This window comes from Danio aesculapii, chromosome 3 (assembly GCF_903798145.1).
Source record: "Danio aesculapii chromosome 3, fDanAes4.1, whole genome shotgun sequence".
Classification (NCBI taxonomy): Eukaryota; Metazoa; Chordata; class Actinopteri; order Cypriniformes; family Danionidae; genus Danio; species Danio aesculapii.
The window spans coordinates 20,139,411-20,159,881 of NC_079437.1; the positions used below are offsets into that span (position 1 = coordinate 20,139,411).

The 20,471-nt window shown below is 36.3% G+C and overlaps 1 protein-coding gene across 1 annotated transcript in view; it reads right to left on the bottom strand.

Moving 5' to 3' along the window:
- The window catches only part of fam171a2a (family with sequence similarity 171 member A2a), a 59,352-nt gene that overhangs the window by 22,803 nt on the left and 16,078 nt on the right, over window positions 1-20,471 (bottom strand). Inside the window, exon 2 of the mRNA XM_056453346.1 lies at window positions 11,621-11,848. Coding sequence (XP_056309321.1) covers window positions 11,621-11,848 — 228 coding nt within the window. The remainder of the gene's footprint in view (window positions 1-11,620; window positions 11,849-20,471) is intronic.

A 20,471-nucleotide genomic window follows, 5' to 3' on the forward strand; every position in this document is an offset into this window, starting at 1 on the left:
CTGTTTCATCTCTGTCTGTTTTTAAATCTAGCACGGCACGAAGAACACCATAGCAACCTTCCAGCAACATCTTAGCAACTGCCTAGCAACCACTCAGAACACTACCTAGCAACACCTTAGCAACTACCAAGCAACCACTCAGAAAACCCTATCAACACCTTAGCAACCACCTAGAACACTATAGCAACCACCAGGAACACCTTAGCAACCACCTAGCAACCCCTCACAACACCCTAGCAACTGCCTAGCAACCACCTAGCAATCACTCAGAACACCCTAGCAACATCTTAGCAACCACCTAGAACATCATTGAAACCACCTAGCAACAACTTAGAAACCACTCAAAACACCATAGCAACCACCTAGCAACTGCCTAGCAACACTTTAGCAAGCAAGAAAAACACCATAGCAACCATCTAGCAACACCTTAGCAACCACCTAGCAACCACTCAAAACACCCCAGCAACCACCTATCAACACCATAGCAAGCACCTAGCAACTACTCAGAACACCCTAGTAACTGCCTAGCAACACCTTAGCAACCACTCAAAACACCCTAGCAACCAATTAGCAACACCTTAGCAACCATTCAGAAAACCCTAGCAACACCTTAGCAACCACCTAGAACACCATAGCAACCGCCTAGCAAAACCTTAGCAACCATTCAGAACACCCTAGCAACCACCTAAACACCCTAGCAACACCTTAGCAACCAATAAAACACCATAGCAACTGCCTAGCAACACCTTAGCAACCATTCAGAACACCTTAGCAACCACCTAAAACACCCTAGCAAAACCTTAGCAACCAATCAGAACACCATAGCAACACCTTAGCAACCTAATTATCTATCCATGCCAACTGTTTTAAACTTCTTAAAAACTACTTTAACTTTTAAACTTTGAAACTCCTTAAAACATTCAGACTATGCTTTCTTAAGCCACCATAAAGTTTGTCTATGAACTTTACTTCTCTAGTTACATTACATTACACATATTCTATTCTATTCTATTCTATTCATATATTTGTATTTTGTAGGTTTGATTGCTTCTATTGTATTATTCTGAATTAATAAATGTAATCATAACTGTCCTTGAACAGGCCTTTCAACAGAAGCATCAGGAGCCAAATGCACAGTAAAGCACATTTAGATTTCTCCTGCTCTGACATCAAGAAAGCTTGTCACTTGTAAGAACAGACTGCGAAACGTGACACAGGCGATGCATGCGCATTTACACCCATGCTGTTATGCATACAAGCACGCACACACAGCACAGATGCCCTGAACAGAAGGGGCTCTGCTCTCTTTAATATTCTTCTTGGTAGGTGTGTTCAAAAAAACTGAAGCAGAGACAACAATTCTGCCCACGCCGCTGCTTTACTGTAGGTAGAAGCTGAAAGAAAAGTGTGTATGAAGAGAGGGAGGGTAGTTCGTTGGCATTGTGTGGTTTCATTTTACATCATTTGTTACCTTAGTTACATTATGAGGTATTGTGGCAACACAATACACATTTATACGGCCACTGCTTGGATAAAACCAGATTCATCCAACTTACAGGTAGACCAATATACAGTACCTACACTATAATGATCATCATATCGGCATATTTCATGCTATGGGTATAATCCCATCGCAAACAGACATTTCACACAGCAGCCACTGCTAAAATGTAGTAATATGTACTTAGCAGCACAAAAATACACCCTTTTGATCACTCAAAAAGTGAATACTAAATGTATTCTCCTTACTAAATTAGATGCCTATGATTGGCTACTGCACTGACGCATTAAACATTTGCTAAAAACACTGTAAAACATAGTACATTACTGGATTTACACTGTGGTACTAGAGAAGGGCTCGTACTGTTAAGTGTTTAAAATCTTTAACATCACTATCACCAATATCAAAATGTTATCCAAGATAAAAAACAACATAAATTTAATAACATTTGACATATTTTAGATTTCAAAATAGGCTTGGGCCGGTATAAGATTCTGACGGTATGATAAACTTGGATAAAAATATCACGGTATAACGGGTATTATGATTACTGCTCTAAAATATATTCTATTTTTAAATGTCTGGGTAAAAAACAAATGCTTTTTACCCTTTTGAACACAATATCAAAGTTATTCAACAACTCCTTAAAATATATTTGAGCAGTAAACATGTCAGGCTAAATTAATTATTGACTTCTGCTGTCTTCATCTGTTTCAAAAACAGTTTTTTTTTTACAATTTAAGACGACATCTTCAGATATCTTTTCTGCTGAAGGTACTGTTGTCCTAAAAAACAAAACAAAAAAACATCAATAGAAATCGTGCACATACTTTAGAAACGGTATTGCAGAAAATCTTGATGGTTTTAAAACCTTGACTTTTCCAAACCGTGGTATACCTTAAAAACGGTTATCATCCCATGCCTATTTCAAAATATACATTTCTCATACAGCACATACTTAAATTCATACCTAAATAAGAATTTTAAATTACATTAATTACAGTTAATTTTCTTTAAAACCAATAAAGAATAGGTATTCAAATAAACATTTTTAAGTTGTATTTGGGGCTTCACGGTGGCGCAGTAGGTAGCACAATCGCCTCACAGCAAGAAGGTCGCTGGTTCGAGCCCTGGCTGGGTAAGTCTGTGTTTTTTTGTATGGAGTTTGCGTGTTCTCCCCTTGTTGGCGTGGGTTTCCTCCGGGTGCTCCGGTTTCCGAGTGTGTATGGATGTTTCCCAGTGATGGGTTGCAGCTGGAAGGGCATCCGCTGCGTAAAACATATGCTGGATAAGTTGGTGGTTCATTCCGCTGTGGCAACCCCAGATTAATAAAGCGATTAAGCCAAAAAGAAAAGGAATGAATGAGTATTATTTGAAACTTACAGGTAGGCGTGTTGAAGCAGGGTTGGAACAAAATACAGAGCTGTGGCCCTCCAAGAATAGAGTTTGAGACCTATGCCCTAAACCACAGGTGTCAAATCCAGTTCCTGGATTTGGAGGGCCGCAGCTCTACACAGTTTAGCTTTAACCCTAATACCCTAATCAAACACACCTGATCAAACTAATTGAGTCCTTCAGGCTTATTTAAAACCTACAGGTAAGTGTGTTGAGGTGCGTTTCCCAAACAACAACGTAACTCGCGGCTGAACTATAATAGTACGATGCACTGTCTGGGAAAAGAACGATGTAGTGAAGAGGGTTTCCCAAAACCCGTAGTTTCTCTGTCGCAGATCCATCGTTTGAACCACTATAGTTATAACGTAAAACGCCCATAATGATGCTCTAAACGGGGTGGAGGAACAACTTCTTTACAGAAGAACCCCATCATTTTTTTGTGCTAATTATATTGTTTTACACAAACACGCATTTAAAAAGAAAAACGATATTAGTTTTGGTAAAAACAGGCACTTGTTTTCAATATTAATTGAAATATTTGTAAATGGCACATATAAGGCCAATGTTTCCTTTACAAATATTATTGAGAATATTACATATTCTAATCTAAAACATAAAATCACTTACAGCTAACATGTATTCTAATCTCATATATAAACCATATAAATAAACAAATAATGAGGTTAATTATTAGGAAATGAAAACAAATCATACTTTAATAACAATATTAATGATGATGCCGATTACATTTACATTTACATTTACGATTATTATTATTATTATTATTATTATTATTATTATTATTATTATTAAGTAGGATATTGTTTATTTTTTATTTTTGGAAAAGTCTACTTTTACAATTTGACACATGTAAACCACTGCTGAAATGTTCTAACCAACAGGCCCATGTCATACAGAACAGTACAGTACAGTACAGTACATACAGTACTTCATAAATAACCTACTATAAATTAAAACTATTAAAGTATGCAATATTTTTAGTTTTCACAAGCTTTGAAGGTGTAACATAAATTCCGCTGTTATTAATAATAATAATAATAATAGGTTTTAATAGGTCACCTATAGCTTTCTCCATGAGCCACCACTGTGTTCCAAATGGCATCAATGTTTTTACAGTGCACTGCGAAGGGAGTGCAGCTGTAAACATGAAGATCGCTAAAACTGAACTGTAAAAATACTTTGAAAGCAAATTACACCTAAGAGTGAAGACTTTAATGCTTAGTTCTAAATGAATAGAGCATAGGGGGGGATAACTGGTACTACAACATGTTTTTAACTACAGCTCCAGAGGTACTGTTGCAATCATAGAAGTTTGTGACGCAGTTTGCGAATGTTCGTTGGAACGACGGATTTGGGAAACACCAAATCAACAATACAACTATGTTTGTAACAACACAACTTGCGACCTTGTGTTAGTTGGCTAACGATGGTTTTCGGAAACGCAAGCCAGAGCTGTGGCCCTCCAGGAATCGAGTTTGAGAGCTATGCCCTGAACATTCAGTGTAATCTAAATACCTTACTCTGTGATCTATCCCTAAAAATTAAATTCTTTAAAATAAGTTACATAGAATTATTCTGTTAAACTATAGTGTACTAAGAGAGAAGGCCAATGGAGGACAGATCAACTTCAACTGATTTAATCTGAGCCGCAAGCAACTGCCTGAACACTCAGTGAGAATGACTCACTCGCTCTCATGAGTTTGCGTGACTAGCTCAGATTATTAAAGAGCTGGGGGGACGGTTAAAACTCCACGACACCACAGTTTTTTTTAGAAATCTTTTTTTCAGCAAGGCTAAGAGATGAAAAGGAGGAGAAACGAGGGCTGCTAGCTTTGGTACCAAACAGATGAGACTAGAAAATGTTGAGTCACATAATCACAGGGGAAAAAAATGTGTCATTACCATAGAGATTGACTAGAGTATTGAAGTATAGACTAATGCAGTGTCATTCTAATGACTGGCATCCTATCACTTTAGCACAGCTGCATCTCTGTTAGTTAAGCAATCCATCTGCCTTTCATTTAAACAACTGTACAGATAAAAACACAAGTCAATATAAAAGAATTCATTAGTACCACTGCAGACATTGTTGGCATCATAGACAAGTCACATGCAAATGCAAATGCAAATACAAAAAGGGACACATTCCCTGTATAATATATGAGACAATATATACACACAAAAAAGTGTTGCATGCAAAACTGTTGCAAACAAGTTATTTGTGTTGAATTTAAACATCCTGCAATCCTTCTACTGCTCATCTGCTTGGCATAGATGATGATCGTCTGCGGATCTTGGTAGTAACAAATGGCTATTCAAGTTACTGTTGCCTCTCCATCAGCCTGAACCAATCTAGCCATCCTTCTCTGACCTCTGGCATCAACAAGGTATTTTTCCCCCAAGAACGGCTGTCACCGGTTGTCTTCTCTTATTCAGACCCTTCTGTGTGAAAATCACAGTAGATCAGCAGTTTCTAAAATACCCAGACCAGCCTGTCTGGCACCAGCTTCATTCTGATACTCAGTTTGAACTTATAGGAAGAGGATCTTTGCTTTTTAAAAATATAAGGGTTAATTAAAAGCACATAAAGCTATGAACAAATATTGGTTGGTTGGTCATGGCAATGAAATCATCCTGAATATATATTTAATAATAACACTTAAACCTCTGCCATAGTATTATACTCTCTAATTGATTTCTTTAAATTGTATAACATCTAACATGAGCCTCACAGCAAGCAGGTCGCTGGTTCGAGCCTCAGCTGGGTCAGTTGGCATTTCTGTGTGGAGTTTGCATGTTCTCCCAGTGTTTTGGTTGGTTTCCTCCGGGTGCTCTGGTTTCCCCCACAAGTCCACAGACATGCGGTATAGGTGAATTGGTAAGCTAAATTGTATGTGAGTGAATACGTGTGTATGGATGTTTCCCAGTAATGGGTTGTAGCTGAAAGGGCATCCGCTGCATAAAATATATGCTGGATAAGTTGGCGGTTCATTTCGCTGTGGCGATCCCAGATTATTAAAGGGACTAAGCCGAAAAGAAAATGAATGAATGAACATCTAACAGCAGAGGCTTTATGTCCCCACAATTTTCTGGCGGTCACATTTCGGACAGCATCTCCTAATTTGGTGTGACTCAATGGGAATGTGTGTAATGTCCCCCCCAAGAGGCTAATGTCATACTACAGATGCCTTCCTTCACCAGCTCGGCTGCTCGGGCACGACATGGAGCCGCATTTGCTGGCTTCCTCCATCTCTGTAACCCCGCTGGTTAAGTGGCTTCCAGCTGCTCTTACAGACAGCTTTATGATGAAATACACGATTTCACTGCCTCTCCTCCCCAGAGGTCTGACCGCATAACTGGGTGGGGTTTGGGTGGAGAGAGGGGCGATGGAGGACACGCTGTTGTGCAAACAGAATTAAACCAATCGTGGTGCAAGAGAGTCAAAGGAGGACATGACCGTCTGCGGCTCGACTCTGAGCAGCTGCTAGGTATCACAACGCAGGACGGCACACTCCACACCCCAATGAGTGTTGTTTAACATTCCTGTCCACTTGTGTGCAACGCTCCATCTGGATTACAGATCTGGATGGTTCATCTAAATAATAGGATGTAGCCAACAGATCGCAAATCACTCATCAGTTTCGGAAAGTTCACTGAGGCCATTAGCAAAAGAAATGTAACCATGCTGACAGTTGCATTAGAAACAACAATGTAATAGGTAATAAGCTAATAATATGCTTACCTTATAGGGTTAGTTCACCCAAACACCCAAAAATCCTGTTAAAAATTACTAACCCTCATGTCATTCCAGTTCTCTGAGACTTTTATTCATCTTCAGAACACATTTTAATATGTTTTGAATGATATGTGTCTTCATAAACATCAATTGTCCAGAGACCCTCAGAAAAGGAACCAAAAACATTGTCAAAACATTCAGTGTGATTTCAGGGGTTCAAATCTAATCATAGTAATCTCCAAGAAGACTTTTGTGTGCCAAAACACTGTAATAATGACTTAATGTCTTTTCTTCCATGTCAGGTCAGTGTGTGTTTACTACAGGCAATATGAAGTACTAGCAGCAAATCACACAAGCATCATAATGCCTGTATTAAATGCGCAACCAAATCTGAAGTGGAATACATTGTCAAACGTTGCTGTTTTTTTGCAGTTTTTGCTGCACAAAAGTGTTTTAGGAGCTTTGTATGATTACAGTCGATCCACTGAAGTCACATAGAGTGTTTTGACAATCATTTTGGTTCATTTTGGTTTCTTAGAACATCTTGGGACTGTTCCTGTCTATGGATGATGAGAGAGCTCATCTACTGTAAAACATCATAATTTGTGTCCTGAAAAAGTTCTCAGGGGATAAGAACAACATGAGGGTGAGTAATTAATAAGAGATGTTTTATTTTTGGGTGAACTAATCCTTTAAACATGTTTTAAAGGTCACCTATAATGAAAATCATCTTGTGTAAGTTGTTTGGACAGAACTGTGTGTAGGTATAGTGTGTCCACAGTCATACTGGGGTTACATAAAGACAATAAGTCTCTTTTTTATTTCCTGATGTTAAAATAAGATCCAAATCCCTCCCATTTTGAGGCCCACTGCAACGTGACGTTGGAGTGCGGTATCCCAGCCCATCGAATTGATTGACAGCCGCGTATTAACATGTCTCCATAGTAATGCGTATAATAATATCTACAAGGCAGGACATGTGCAAAGCAACTGGGATAAAAAGATCTGTTCAGCTCTCTGTGATCATCAATCATCATCAAATGTGATCAAGAATGAGTTTTACAAGTTTAAAACGTTTTAAAAATGTTTGTAATGAATTACAGCGGTTTTACCATATTTATCACCACAGCCGCATATCAGTACTGCTTAAATCCCGGTTTGTGGACGTTAAATCAGGTTTATTTTATACATTAACATAACGGATATCCATACAGCTGTGGATATTAACATGTATCCTGTCACATTTGCCATGGAAAAACAGTGCAAAGTTAAACACGCATGCGCTCTGTGTGTGTGTATATGTGAACTTTGTAACGACATTGTGTGTGACTCATCGTTGCAGAAAGACTACAACAAATACATCAAATAATCATTGGCAAAGTTCTTACTGTAGTATTTCTCACAAACGTTACGTGAGATCTGCTTCCTTCATGTCTGTCACTGTGCTGTTTATCTGATGCAGCCGAGGCGGAGATTGAGGCACACTCTGACAGACATGTGGGAACGGTTGTCGGGGAGAACTAGCATTAAAGGCACAGGCAACAAAAACAGCTATATAGTGTACGGAGCAGAAATTTCCAATATTCTGAAAGGTATAATAAATAATCTGATGGGTGTTTTGAGCTGAAACTTTACAGACACACACTGGAGAAACAAAATACTTATCTTAAATCTGGAAAAAGGGGTAAAATAGATGCCCTTTTAAGCTAAGTTGACAGTGGGTGTGCCACAAGCTTCACTAGATGGCACTCTATCATGCACCGTTGCAATTCACCTAGACTACAACTACCACAATGCATTGCACCAATCAACCCAATTGGATTTGCATACAAAATCCAAATTTATATATTTTAAATGAAAAACTGCAGTACTTCTTGTAGAGTCCGGACACTAGTCCTGTCATGTTGTGCTTGGCTCGAGTTTTCTCGAGTGGAGCACTCATTTTCCATCATTGTCCGTCTAAGGCCCCGTTTATACTGCCTGTTAAATGTGACCCAATTTCGATTTTTTCTCATATGTGACACAGATTGGATATGTTCTATGACCGTGTAAACACGAAAAAATTTAAAAACGCATGAATTCAGATACTCAAAGTTCGTTTCCGGCCTCCTTCATAAATCAGATTTAAATCTGATATGTGACAATGTACAATGTGATCATGTAAACAGGCAGATCAGATTTATTGAGGCATTTCATTTTGTACGTCATTAAACTTCTGGTACTTCTCCGCGGTTTAATGACGTAGAACGAAGAGTGATTGTGGAGACGCTGATGCGGTAAACAACAACAACAACAGAGGAAACACGGAGGAGGAAAGTGGTCATTCACCACAATTTGCTCCCACCAGACTTGAGATCTCTCTCATATGCACAAGTTCCTCTGAATGTTGGAGGACACCATATATAAACCATAGGCTCAAGCTGCAATGACAACCCTTTCCCTCTTCCTTCTTAAAGTCATTTTAAAGTTGGGTGAACTTCACATATTTCACAGAGCTAAAAGTGTGGCACAGATGCTAGAACCCGCCGTGACGCATGCGCGACGTCATAAATTGTATGACGAGTGTAAACACATGAATCGGATATGGGTCACAATTAAAAGAATGTGTAAACGGACAGGCAAAAAAAATCAGATATAGGCAACAAATCGGAATTGGGCATCAAGACCTGACAGTGTAAACGGGGCCTATTATATCATTGTATGAGAGCTGTTTTGGCCGCACTCGGGCCGTGCACACTTTTATGTGATGCGCGCTCTCGTCCTGGTGTTTGTGTTTGTTCTGTCTGCAGCGTGCTGTTTCATTCACAGTGTCTCAGTCTTGTTGGTTTTGGTTGGCGCTGGGATGGAACGTGCACATTGTATGTGTGAGGAAGTGTTTTTATTTATCGTGTACTCATGTCCTGCATTCTGTTTGTATTGGTGTTGTTTAAGCACATAGCCTGGTGTTTACATTGTGGCCGCGTGCTTTAGAGTCATGTGAACGTGCGATTAATGATTTCTCTCATTGGCTGTGTGTTCTAGTCCTGTTTTCTCATGAGCACATGGCCTTTATTGTATTTGTCATGTGCTCTGCAGTCTATTGTCTAGTCCCACTCTCCTTGTTAAGCCTGGTTTATACTCGACGTGTTCACTAGATTGCTTAAGTGCACGCGGCGAATGTGACGTCATCGTAGTGTTTGCGGAGGTTCGCTTTGGGTGCATGCGACATGATTTCGGCCGGCGGAGCGCATTAAATTTTTTGAGACTCAAGCAAACAGTGCGCACGGCGCCGCATTTTATTTGAGTTGAATATGAACCACTTTAAATAGATTTTGTCTGAAACAGAAATTAGTCTGTACAGACACCTTTATGATCTGTGATCATAGAGATAACCAGATGATCAATAATTCTTGGCTATAACTGCAACAGCTGTGGGAAAGGAGGAAAGTTTTTGTTAAAAGTTTGAAAAAACATGAGGGATAAGTTTATTAAAGCCAAAAGAGGCCATGGCAAATGTAGAGACCCAGGTACACATTACAGAAATATGTTTTTCCACCAGTCACAGGTTTAACACTGATGTATATGTTACAATTTTGAATTTAAAACAATTTAATAGTTACAAAACTAAAATTAAGGAACAAGTAATTTCTTTTTGATAACTAAAAAGGAATATTTGAACCTACCGGTTTACAATATACTAATGGCCTGCTTTTCTAGGCTTTACTGGTGATAATGGTCAAGAATGTTGAACCATTATTGCCTTTTTAACATATAAGTAGAGGACACAAACTAGCCAGACAGTAATGTGTGAATTGTGGAGCGGGCTAAATCTAAATAAAAAATCTGTATTTTTTTGTTAAGTGTACATTTTTTGCTTTTATTCTTGCCATAATAAAATAAATATTTGTAGAGCAACCCATGTTCTCCACTCATTAATATTTTAATAGGTAAAACTGTCCAAGATTTACATCAAAAGCAAGTGATGCATAAACATTTGATACATTTTTTTTTGACTGGTTACAAAAATCCTTATAATCATTAAAATAGTTTATAAAACCATAAAAATAATTAGTCCAAAAAGTCTTGAATGATATTTATGATATGACGTAGTTCCAGAAACTTCCTATTTCTCTGTTTGTCCATCTGACTTTACAGTCAGTTTCTTATGACCGCCCTCTGTCGTTTTAAAGAATATCACAACGGTGAACACGGCAAGTATAAAAACATCGTCCGTTTCACAAGGTGCATGCACAGTCAGCGAAGGTGCGCGATGCGGCACCAGGCGAAAGTATACATCCAGCATTAACCCATTATTAGTTTATTCAGTTTACCTGTTTGTTTGTTAATTCTTTCTGCTTATAGCTCCCTCTTGTCTGATGTCCTGTGCCAGTTCATCGTCTTCCTTTCCAGTGTCTAGTCATGTCATGTCCAGTCCTGTCCAGCCCTACTTTTCCTTGCCAGCCCAGTCAAGCTTGTGTTAGTTATGTTTTTCCCTCTCTGGGTTGTTTTTGTTCAATTTTATTTAACTTTTATTATTAGTAAACCCATTTGAGTTCCTGCATTTGAGTCCTCGTCCTTCCTTTCCTGAAACCCTGACAAGATTTTACCATGCACATAGATTAAAAAAAGTGTTATAATTAACTTAAACTAAAACATGACTATATTAACTAGATCTTTTTTCTAATATTTGCACATGATCACTCTAGTAAACAAGTAAAAATAAATACATGATCAAATTTGGGGCATCATGATTAAAAGCAGGGACCCTTATAATCTGCAAATGCTTAAGCTATACATCTTATGTTTAATAGGGGATTAACATGATTCCAGCGAAGCCCATAAACACCAACTGGTCGTGCTCTAGCAGATCTGACAGGAAGTCCGGTTAATGCATGTGAATTTCAGAATGAAAACAAATACTCGTGTCTCTAATAATAATCTGCAGACTTCCCCTGACACTATGTCAAAAATGCTCAGGAAGCACTTACATGGGACACGGCTGGCATGCCATGGTGCGGAGTTCGTGACAAATCCATGCTTTGATGCAGTGACGATGACCCATGTTCCTGGCCGGTACAAGAATGTAAGTGTGACAATCCCATCTCCTCCCGCAAGGTTGGATGCTAAGATGGTTTGGTTTCCACACACTTGGACTGTGGATTCCCTAAGAGGTGACAAGTCGCTGTTGTCGAAGACCTGGACTTTAATCAGCACCTCTGTGAAGACAAGAAGTAGCGTTTTTGAGGAAGTCAGAATTATTAGCCCCCCTGATTTATTAGCAAGCCTGTTTATTTTTTTTCCCAATTTCTGTTTAACGGAGAGAAGATTTTTTTCAACACATTTCTAAACATAATAGTTTTAACAACTCATTTCTAATAACTGATTTATTTTATCTTTGCCATGATGACAGTAAACGATATTTGACTAGATATTTTTCAAGACACTTTTATACAGCTTAAAGCGACATTAAAAGGCTTAACTAGATTAATTAGGTTAACTAGCCAGGTTAGGGTAATTAGGCAAGTTATTGTACAATGATGGTTTGTTCTTTAAACTATCGAAAAAATATATAGCTTAAAGGTGCTAATAATATTGACCTTAAAATGTTTTTTTATTTTATTTTTTATTAAAAACTGCTTTTATTCTAGCCGAAATAAAACAAATAAGACTTTCTCCAGAAGAAAAAATATTATCAGAGATACTGTGAAAAATTTCTTGCTCTGTTAATCATAATTTGGGAAATATTTAAAAAGAAAAAAAACTATTCAAAGGGGTTAATAATTCTGACAACTGCATGAAAATAATACAGAAGGCACAATAAAAGTAATTTGCATACTACTAAAAAAAAGTCATCAGGCAAATTTAAAACAAGAAACATTAGATTCACTTGTAAAAAAGACTCTTCCTGCCTTAAATTTTTTTGTTGAATCAATTGAACTTTTTTAGTCATCTCAACTTAAATCAGTCTGAAACTAACATTACGTTAAACTTTATAGCTAAAACACTTTAGACAAGAAGTGACCATTTCAATAACTATTTCACATATTAATGAAAATACTGCAGAAGTCACTGACAAAAATGGTCATGAACAATAAAAATTGTTTATATACAAAAAAAAAAAAAAAAATCTCGTCAGGCAAATTTGAAACAAGAAACATTAGATTCATACAGTGGTCGAAAAAGCTTAACGGGCTGCAATTTAAGAAAGCACATGCAATTACAAAAAACACCAGCACATAAAGCAAATTGATCACAACACAAACACCTGAAGAAACGCGCTGCAAATTGGTCACAACACTTGCAAATATCTACGTAACACAATGGAAGTGTTTCTAGGGGACCCAAAAATATGATGGACCCTGCTGAGATATGGATATTACGCCAATAGCAAAATATATTGCAGCTGGAATGATACACTGTAAAATATCTTCCTGCCTTAAATTTTTTTTAGTTGAATCAACTGAACTTTTGTAGTCATCTCAACTTAAATCAGTCTGAAACTGACTAATATTATTTTGTTAAACTCTTATAGCTAAAACACTTTATTTGAAACCTGATTAACATCTTAAATTAAGTTAAAGTCACATAAAAACATTTGTTATGACTTTTTGTCATAGTAGAAAAAGTAAAGAGAAAATCAACACACTGCCACTTTAGCTCTCCAAAAAGATTTATTATAACGTTTTGACCTACATGGTCTTCATCAGGTGAAAAATCCTTTTTTGAAAGCTGAAGTGGCAGTGTGCTCATTTTCTTTTTACTTTTTCTACTTTGTTTGGTTTGATCGAGCACCTGTCTTTGGGAATTTCTAGATGTGCGCACACTTATGTTTTTGGCTGTTTAATGACTTTTAGTCATATAATTTTTTTACAGTGTATTAATGATAATACAGTGTAGTCTTCAAATATTAGTCAATTGTCATATTAAATCATTTAAATCTACTCATTAAAGAAACACTAAAACATTAAAGAAACTACACAAATAGAAATCTATATTGTCATTACTTGAATGAAATAATTCAATTCATAATTTTTTATTTCACATATCTTTCATCAACTAAAACTAAATAGAGATAGATATATAAAACACAATAACACACTACAAAAAAAAACACATTGACTACAATGAAATATATATATATATATATATATATATATATATATATATATATATATATATATATATATATATATATATATATATATATATATATATATATATATATATATATATATATATATATATGTGTTTAAGTGTATTAATTATACTAAAATAACCGTGTAGATTTGGGTATGTTTCATCAGCACTACATTGGTTACAGTCCAACATTAAAACATTTATTTGTTTGGTAGCATTAAAAAAAATATTAATTGGCCAATATTAGTAATTATGTATTTTTATACACATTTCAATCTATTGTTTTGGATTCCTGTATTATAAAGCTGCCAGTCCCTCAACATCAAGTAACAGTAAATGCCAGGATACACAGGACAACACAAGACTACATTTTTTGCATGGAACTGAAATTCAGTCAACTCTCATTTGCTGACAGTTTGTGTAAGACACCTAGACACAGTGCCCTACATTCAACAAATAAGATGACTATGTTTAGAAGTGGCTGCCCTGATCCATCAAGCTAAGCACTCTGGTTTGTTTACATTGAAGGGTCGAAAGCATGGAGTTCCACTGAGCCTCTTTCAGTGAGCCAGAATGTCTGCCACTACTTTCGATTGACGCTGGGCAAATGCAGCAAAGTCTGCTGGAATTCCTGCACATGTGCTTTCTGTTCGAAACTGACCTGGTTCATCCCCACAGAACATTCACAAGGGCACAGACAGAGACATGCAAACAGGTCAGGGATATACAGAACTATTTTAATGGAGTTTCTATATTAAATTTATAGAATTAGAAGTGGAGATTTAATGATAGGAACATTTCTAATCATGCTTATAGTGACCATAGGTTATCAATATTATGATGCTTTTGTTAAAATTATTTGAAAATGTCACACATACTTATTACATAAAGTTTTATATCTGAAAATGAATGAACAACTACTACAATTTACAGTTTTATGCTATTTTGTGACAATAGAAGTCATTTTTTAAGCTTCATAAAAGCCAAAATGGTTGTGCGATTTGATGAAAATATCTAATTGGGATTTTACTGTGATTTGAGTCAAGCTTCAGGTCTGTATTCTCTATAGAGTGCAGAACACACTTTAAATTAAAGGAATACATCTACATCTGTGTGTGTTTTGTATATGTACAGTATATATAATTATATTGTTTTATAAATGAAATGTAAAAACATGCATTTACATTTCAGCCTTCAATCACGTTTTTAATGACAATGGAACTCTGAAACGCTAATACAGAAAATTGATTTCAGTGCCTTACCTTGAAAATGGCTCAAAATACATCACAGATAATTTATTATAGCTTGTCAAATTTGCCCCGTTTTTGTGTGAGCAAAAACATGCCATTTTCAAGCATGTCCTTTTAAATGCAAATGAGCTGCTGCCTTAAAGAAAAGGGTGGAGCTATTACATGCTTTTCTGACACTCCAGAAACAACAAAAGAAGCAAATCCCAGGCATCCAAAATGTCAAAAATAACTATTAGTAACCAGATAGTTAAAAGTGTAGTTCAAACTTTCAAAACAGTCAAGTGTTAATCTTTTGAAACTTTACATAATATGAAACCTAATAAGCTTTCCATTCACGTAAGGTCTGATCCAAATCTAGTGTCTGAGGCTTTAAAAAAAACGAAATACTGAGAAAACTGCCTTTAAAGATATAAATGAAGTGCTTAGCAATGCTTAGCATTACTGATAAGAAATATTATACTACAATGGCTTCATTGACTTGGAGTCTATGGAAATTCTTGAGTTCTTTGATGCATCTAATAACAGAATGTTTGTAATGTTTTTTTTCTGGCACAGACAGATAGTATATGAATTGCAACATCAGCTCTTTTCTCTAAGTGTCCACAGTGGTTTGCTGAGTGATATAAACTCCTCTCGAAACTTTGTTCTTTCTGACTTTACTCTAATTGGTCAGATGGCCCAGTCTGCTGTGATTGGTCAATTGCTAACAACTGAACACCAAACAATCATTGACATATATGAATATCCAACACAATCTAACCTCAATGTGTAACTTTTGATTTCGTATTAATTTGTACAATCACTTTCATAAGTTTAAGTATCAATGAGGGGTAGGTTAAGGGGTGGGGTTTGGTATCACGACTTCTTTAAAAAATCTTATGTGCTCATAGGAAGGAAATCTTAAGAACTTTTACAAATTAGCCACTTTTCTGACAATATGTAAAACAGTTACATTTCTTCATGAGATCAGGCTGGATTTTCAACACTTTGGTGACTCTCTCAAACCACCCAGACTTCTCTTTATTTTACCAAGGGATAGTGGGACATTATTGCAGATCTACCATTGGATAAACAGTGAAATGACCAGTAATGATGACATTAGTTTTCCCATATGAAGGCCTATTTTTCCTAAGTGATGTAAAGTACATTTGCCTTCACGGCACAGAAAACATTGTCTTCTAGACATGTTTACATCTTGAACCAAAAACTAATTCAGGAATTGGACATCACTGACAACTCATTTCAGACACTTCATATTTGGCCAAAATACAACTATTTGAAAATCTGGAATCTGAGGGTTCAAAAAAGGTCTAAATGTTCAGAAAATCTTCAAAAAAGTTTTAAGTTGTCGTATGAATTCCATTCTTAGCTATGCAAATTACTAATCAAAAATTAAGTTTTGACAGTTTTATGGAACAAAATATCTCTGTGGAAAATATCTTTACCTAATATTCAAATGATTTTCAATAATGTATTTTTAACTCTTCCAAAAATATAGCCGTGCAATATTATACTCCTTTTATGAGTATAATGGTCAGGGTCAGATTTATATGATCCAGGGTCACACATATATGATACAGGGCACTTTGTTAGCTGAAGTTTTGCATTAACAAACAGCTACATTGCACACTACTAATATCAAAAAAAAAAAAATTGCATAATGAGGCACTTTAAGTTTGAGTGCCATTTCTGTCATGTTTTCCATCTTCCATCTCAAAGCAGAACCACACTGTTCATGAAAAAAACTGCTTTGCGTCCCATTCAGGCTTGAAGGCTGCAGCGTCCTTCACAACCTCTCATGCTTTTGATTCTAAATGGGTCAATTGATGCATGTTACCATGGATACTAGGAGATGTCAGCTGGCTAACTGTGGGAAAAAAAAGGGTTCTTGCATTTCCTGGCGAGGGGACACAAGTTCGGTTCAGAAAATGAGCTCTTCTGAATCAGTCATGCACTGTAGATCTAATCGTACAACGGTGATAATACAAAACAACCCGTATGAATCATTCCAGAGAAGAATCAACATGTGCAAACAGAAAAGGTCATATTCCTTCACAGAAATGTTTAGCGATCTTGATTTCATAATACCACATTCTTTCATTTTCTTTTCGGCTTAATCCCTTTATTAATCCTGGGTCGCCACAGCGGAATGAACCGCCAACCCATCCAGCATATGTTTCACGCAGCGGATGCCCTTCCAGCTGCAACCCATCACTGGGAAACATCCATACACTTTACACACATACACTACAGACAATTTAGCTTACCCAAGTCACCTGTACCACATGTCTTTGGACTTGTGGGGGAAACCGGCGCACCCGGAGGAAACCCACACGGACGCGGGGAGAACATGCAAACTCCACACAGAAATGTCAACTGACCCAGCCTAGACTCTTGCTGTGAGACGTAAGCACTACCCACTGCGCCACCGCATCGCCCAAAATACCACATATACTCCTGTAATAACCACAAAATGTATATTTAAAACTCTGTCCATTACAGAATCCTGAGGGCAGAATTACAGAATCCTTTCCAGAATGGGTAATTTAGCACCAAATCTGCTTATTACAATGCATTCTGAAGACTGAAGGATGAAAATTCAGCATTGCCATCACAGGAACATTAAATTACAGTAACTACTGTGAATTTTTCTTTTTAAATATTTCCTAAGAGATACAAAAAAAAAAAATCTTAAGTCAAATGCACTCGAAAAGTAGGTGACTTAATTAAAAAGCCTTTATTAAGGTTTCTATTAGAAAAAAAAACTAATAAAACCAAACCAAAAAAAAAACAAAAAAACAGCTAAGTGATGTTTGACAGTGCAATATATTTATATATATATATATTATTTATATATACTTTATTTATTGAAATATTTATATTTTATCTTCTTGAGGAAGTCTTTTTTGTTTGGTTGGAAAAAACGTTTTAAATAAAAAAATACATATAATTTATGGTCAATATTAGACTATTAGCTGCCTTAAGAATTTTCATTTTGACTGGTTAAAGAACAAACCAATGTTGACCAACAATGTGCCTAATTAACTTAACTTGTCTAGTTAGCCCAATTAACCTAGTTAAGCCTTCTTATTTCTTCAAATTGCACTTTAATCTAAATAACCAGTGTCCTGCAAAAATAGCTAGTAAAATATTATGCACTGTCATCATGGCAAAGACAAAATAATTTAGTAATTAGAAATAGTTATTAAACTATTCTTATTATAAATCTTCTCTCCATTAAACAACACTTAGGAAATATTTGTAAAAAAAATTTCAAATGTATATTTATAATTTATTAAACTGTAAGTAACTGAAAATATACATTTTCTAGATTACACATCTTTTAACACTATTACAATATATTTATTACTGATCTTTGAAGAATAAAGGGACTAAGCCGAAGGAAAATGAAGGAATGAAATGTAAAATTTATAACACAATAAAATTAATTATTATAACACACCTACACAATCCCTCAGAGAAACATTAAAAAAAGTCTCACGAGGCTTTTACAAACAGAATTGAAAGAATCTTCACTCGCTCAACCACCAGGATTTCCCTCTACACAGTTCCACTTCCTGCCTATTGTTTTGAGCCGATATCCAAGGCGCAAATAATCCAGGAAACATTTTTGCGTACTCAGCCTCAGTGGAAAAATCAGTTCACAGGAAAAAAAATGCTTATTGAAAAGTAAAACTTGGCAAGCGTATCTATTTGGAGGTGAATGTGAAAACAAAGCCTACACTTTCCCCCCTCTTTCCATCTGTAGCCCTGTAGAGTTTCTTTAAAAGCAAACAGCACTTCATCATTTGTGTTAGGCAGTGAAATCTCTTCAGTGGCAGTCGGGAGCAGTATTTCCCTGCAGGATGAGTGTGTTTGCTGATGAGACTACAGCTCTCTGAATGAAGTACTATGGGACATTTGCCAGCAGTCTGCAAAGTCCCACTTCTGGACAATAAACATTTCCAATAGCAACAAACATTTCTACCCTGCGGAAATGCCTTCTTTACATTGTGCTGATGTATGTGGTTTAATAAGCAGTACTGCAATTATCAGTATGAGCCATTATAATGTATTTTTAATCAAAATTTTCCATAAAAGAAGTTAAAAAAATGCATTGTTGCAAAAATACCATGTATTATTGGGTATGTTGCTTTTTATAAACTCATTCTGATATAATGTGAAGTAGTCTACAGGTGGAATATATATATATATATATATATATATATATATATATATATATATATATATATATATATATATATATATATATATATATATATAAATTATAATGGCATTGCATTAACTGTAACTTCAAGCCTGAACAAATGGATTTAATGTGAAAATGAAAAGTGTTTCTCTTATTCAAAATTATCAACAGAAAATTAGATCTTTGTGCCTGTGTTGCTTTCTTGATGTAAATTTAAATTATTATGTTGCTTTAGAATGGACCCTTTTCACATTTCTGGGTTTCTTAGCAGCAAAAGTCGTCATAGTTGGGTTAACTTAGAGTGCAGTAAATGGAAGAGTACAATTTTTTTTTTTTACAATGCTGTTTGCTGAAATAATGAAAGAAAAAAACCATGATGGTGTTATCAAGACTTCCAGAAAAAGAGAAAAAAAGAGACATAGAGACATTAACATAGAGTGTGAAAAACCCAGCTATTGTCTCTTGAATTTGTGTTAGATAGCCCAACTGGGTTTTCATTAGAAAAACCTGATTCTACTGGAAATACAAATTGCACCCAGGCAAAAAAAAGGTGTAATTTTTTTCCTGACAGGTGGTCCTGGTGACACCAATGTCTCTAGACCACCCTGTTGTTTTTTCAGACAGGCAGATGATGTGTTAACGGCCAAGCAGGAAGTTCTGCCTGTTAGGAGCCCTTGTTTGCCAAAACCGCTGGGATTCTTACTAAGTATAAAGACTTGAAAGAAGTGTAGCAGTAGTCGTACTGTGAGGACTGAATAAACAGTGCATTTCAGTGCTTAAACACACTGACACTGATCTATGTGTGGCAGCAGTGTCCAAAATTAACACTCACTCTGCACTTAATACAAGTAAAGATCTGGCCAGAATATACTGTAATACACACATAAAACATGATACATAGTTTAAATTCATTTGCAAGAAGGACACGAGCAACACAGGCTCATTGGGAATACGCAGCCCCTTATACATTTCTGGAGAGAGCAAATTATTTAGCTTTATGCAAGTACGGCTGCATTTCATCTTTCAAACAAACATTACGAGGCGATATGACGCTGCTGATGGCTTTTGTTTCTTTTTGCGCTACCAGCTGACTGCTTACCTCAGTGTGGATGGCTTTTCCGTTGTTACCAGTTGCTTAGTGGCTCGCCATGTATGACAGCGAACTTGAGACGCAAAGTTGATCGCAACAACAGGGTTTAACTCTGGTGAAGAGCAGTTCCAGAAACAAAAGGCAAAAACTAA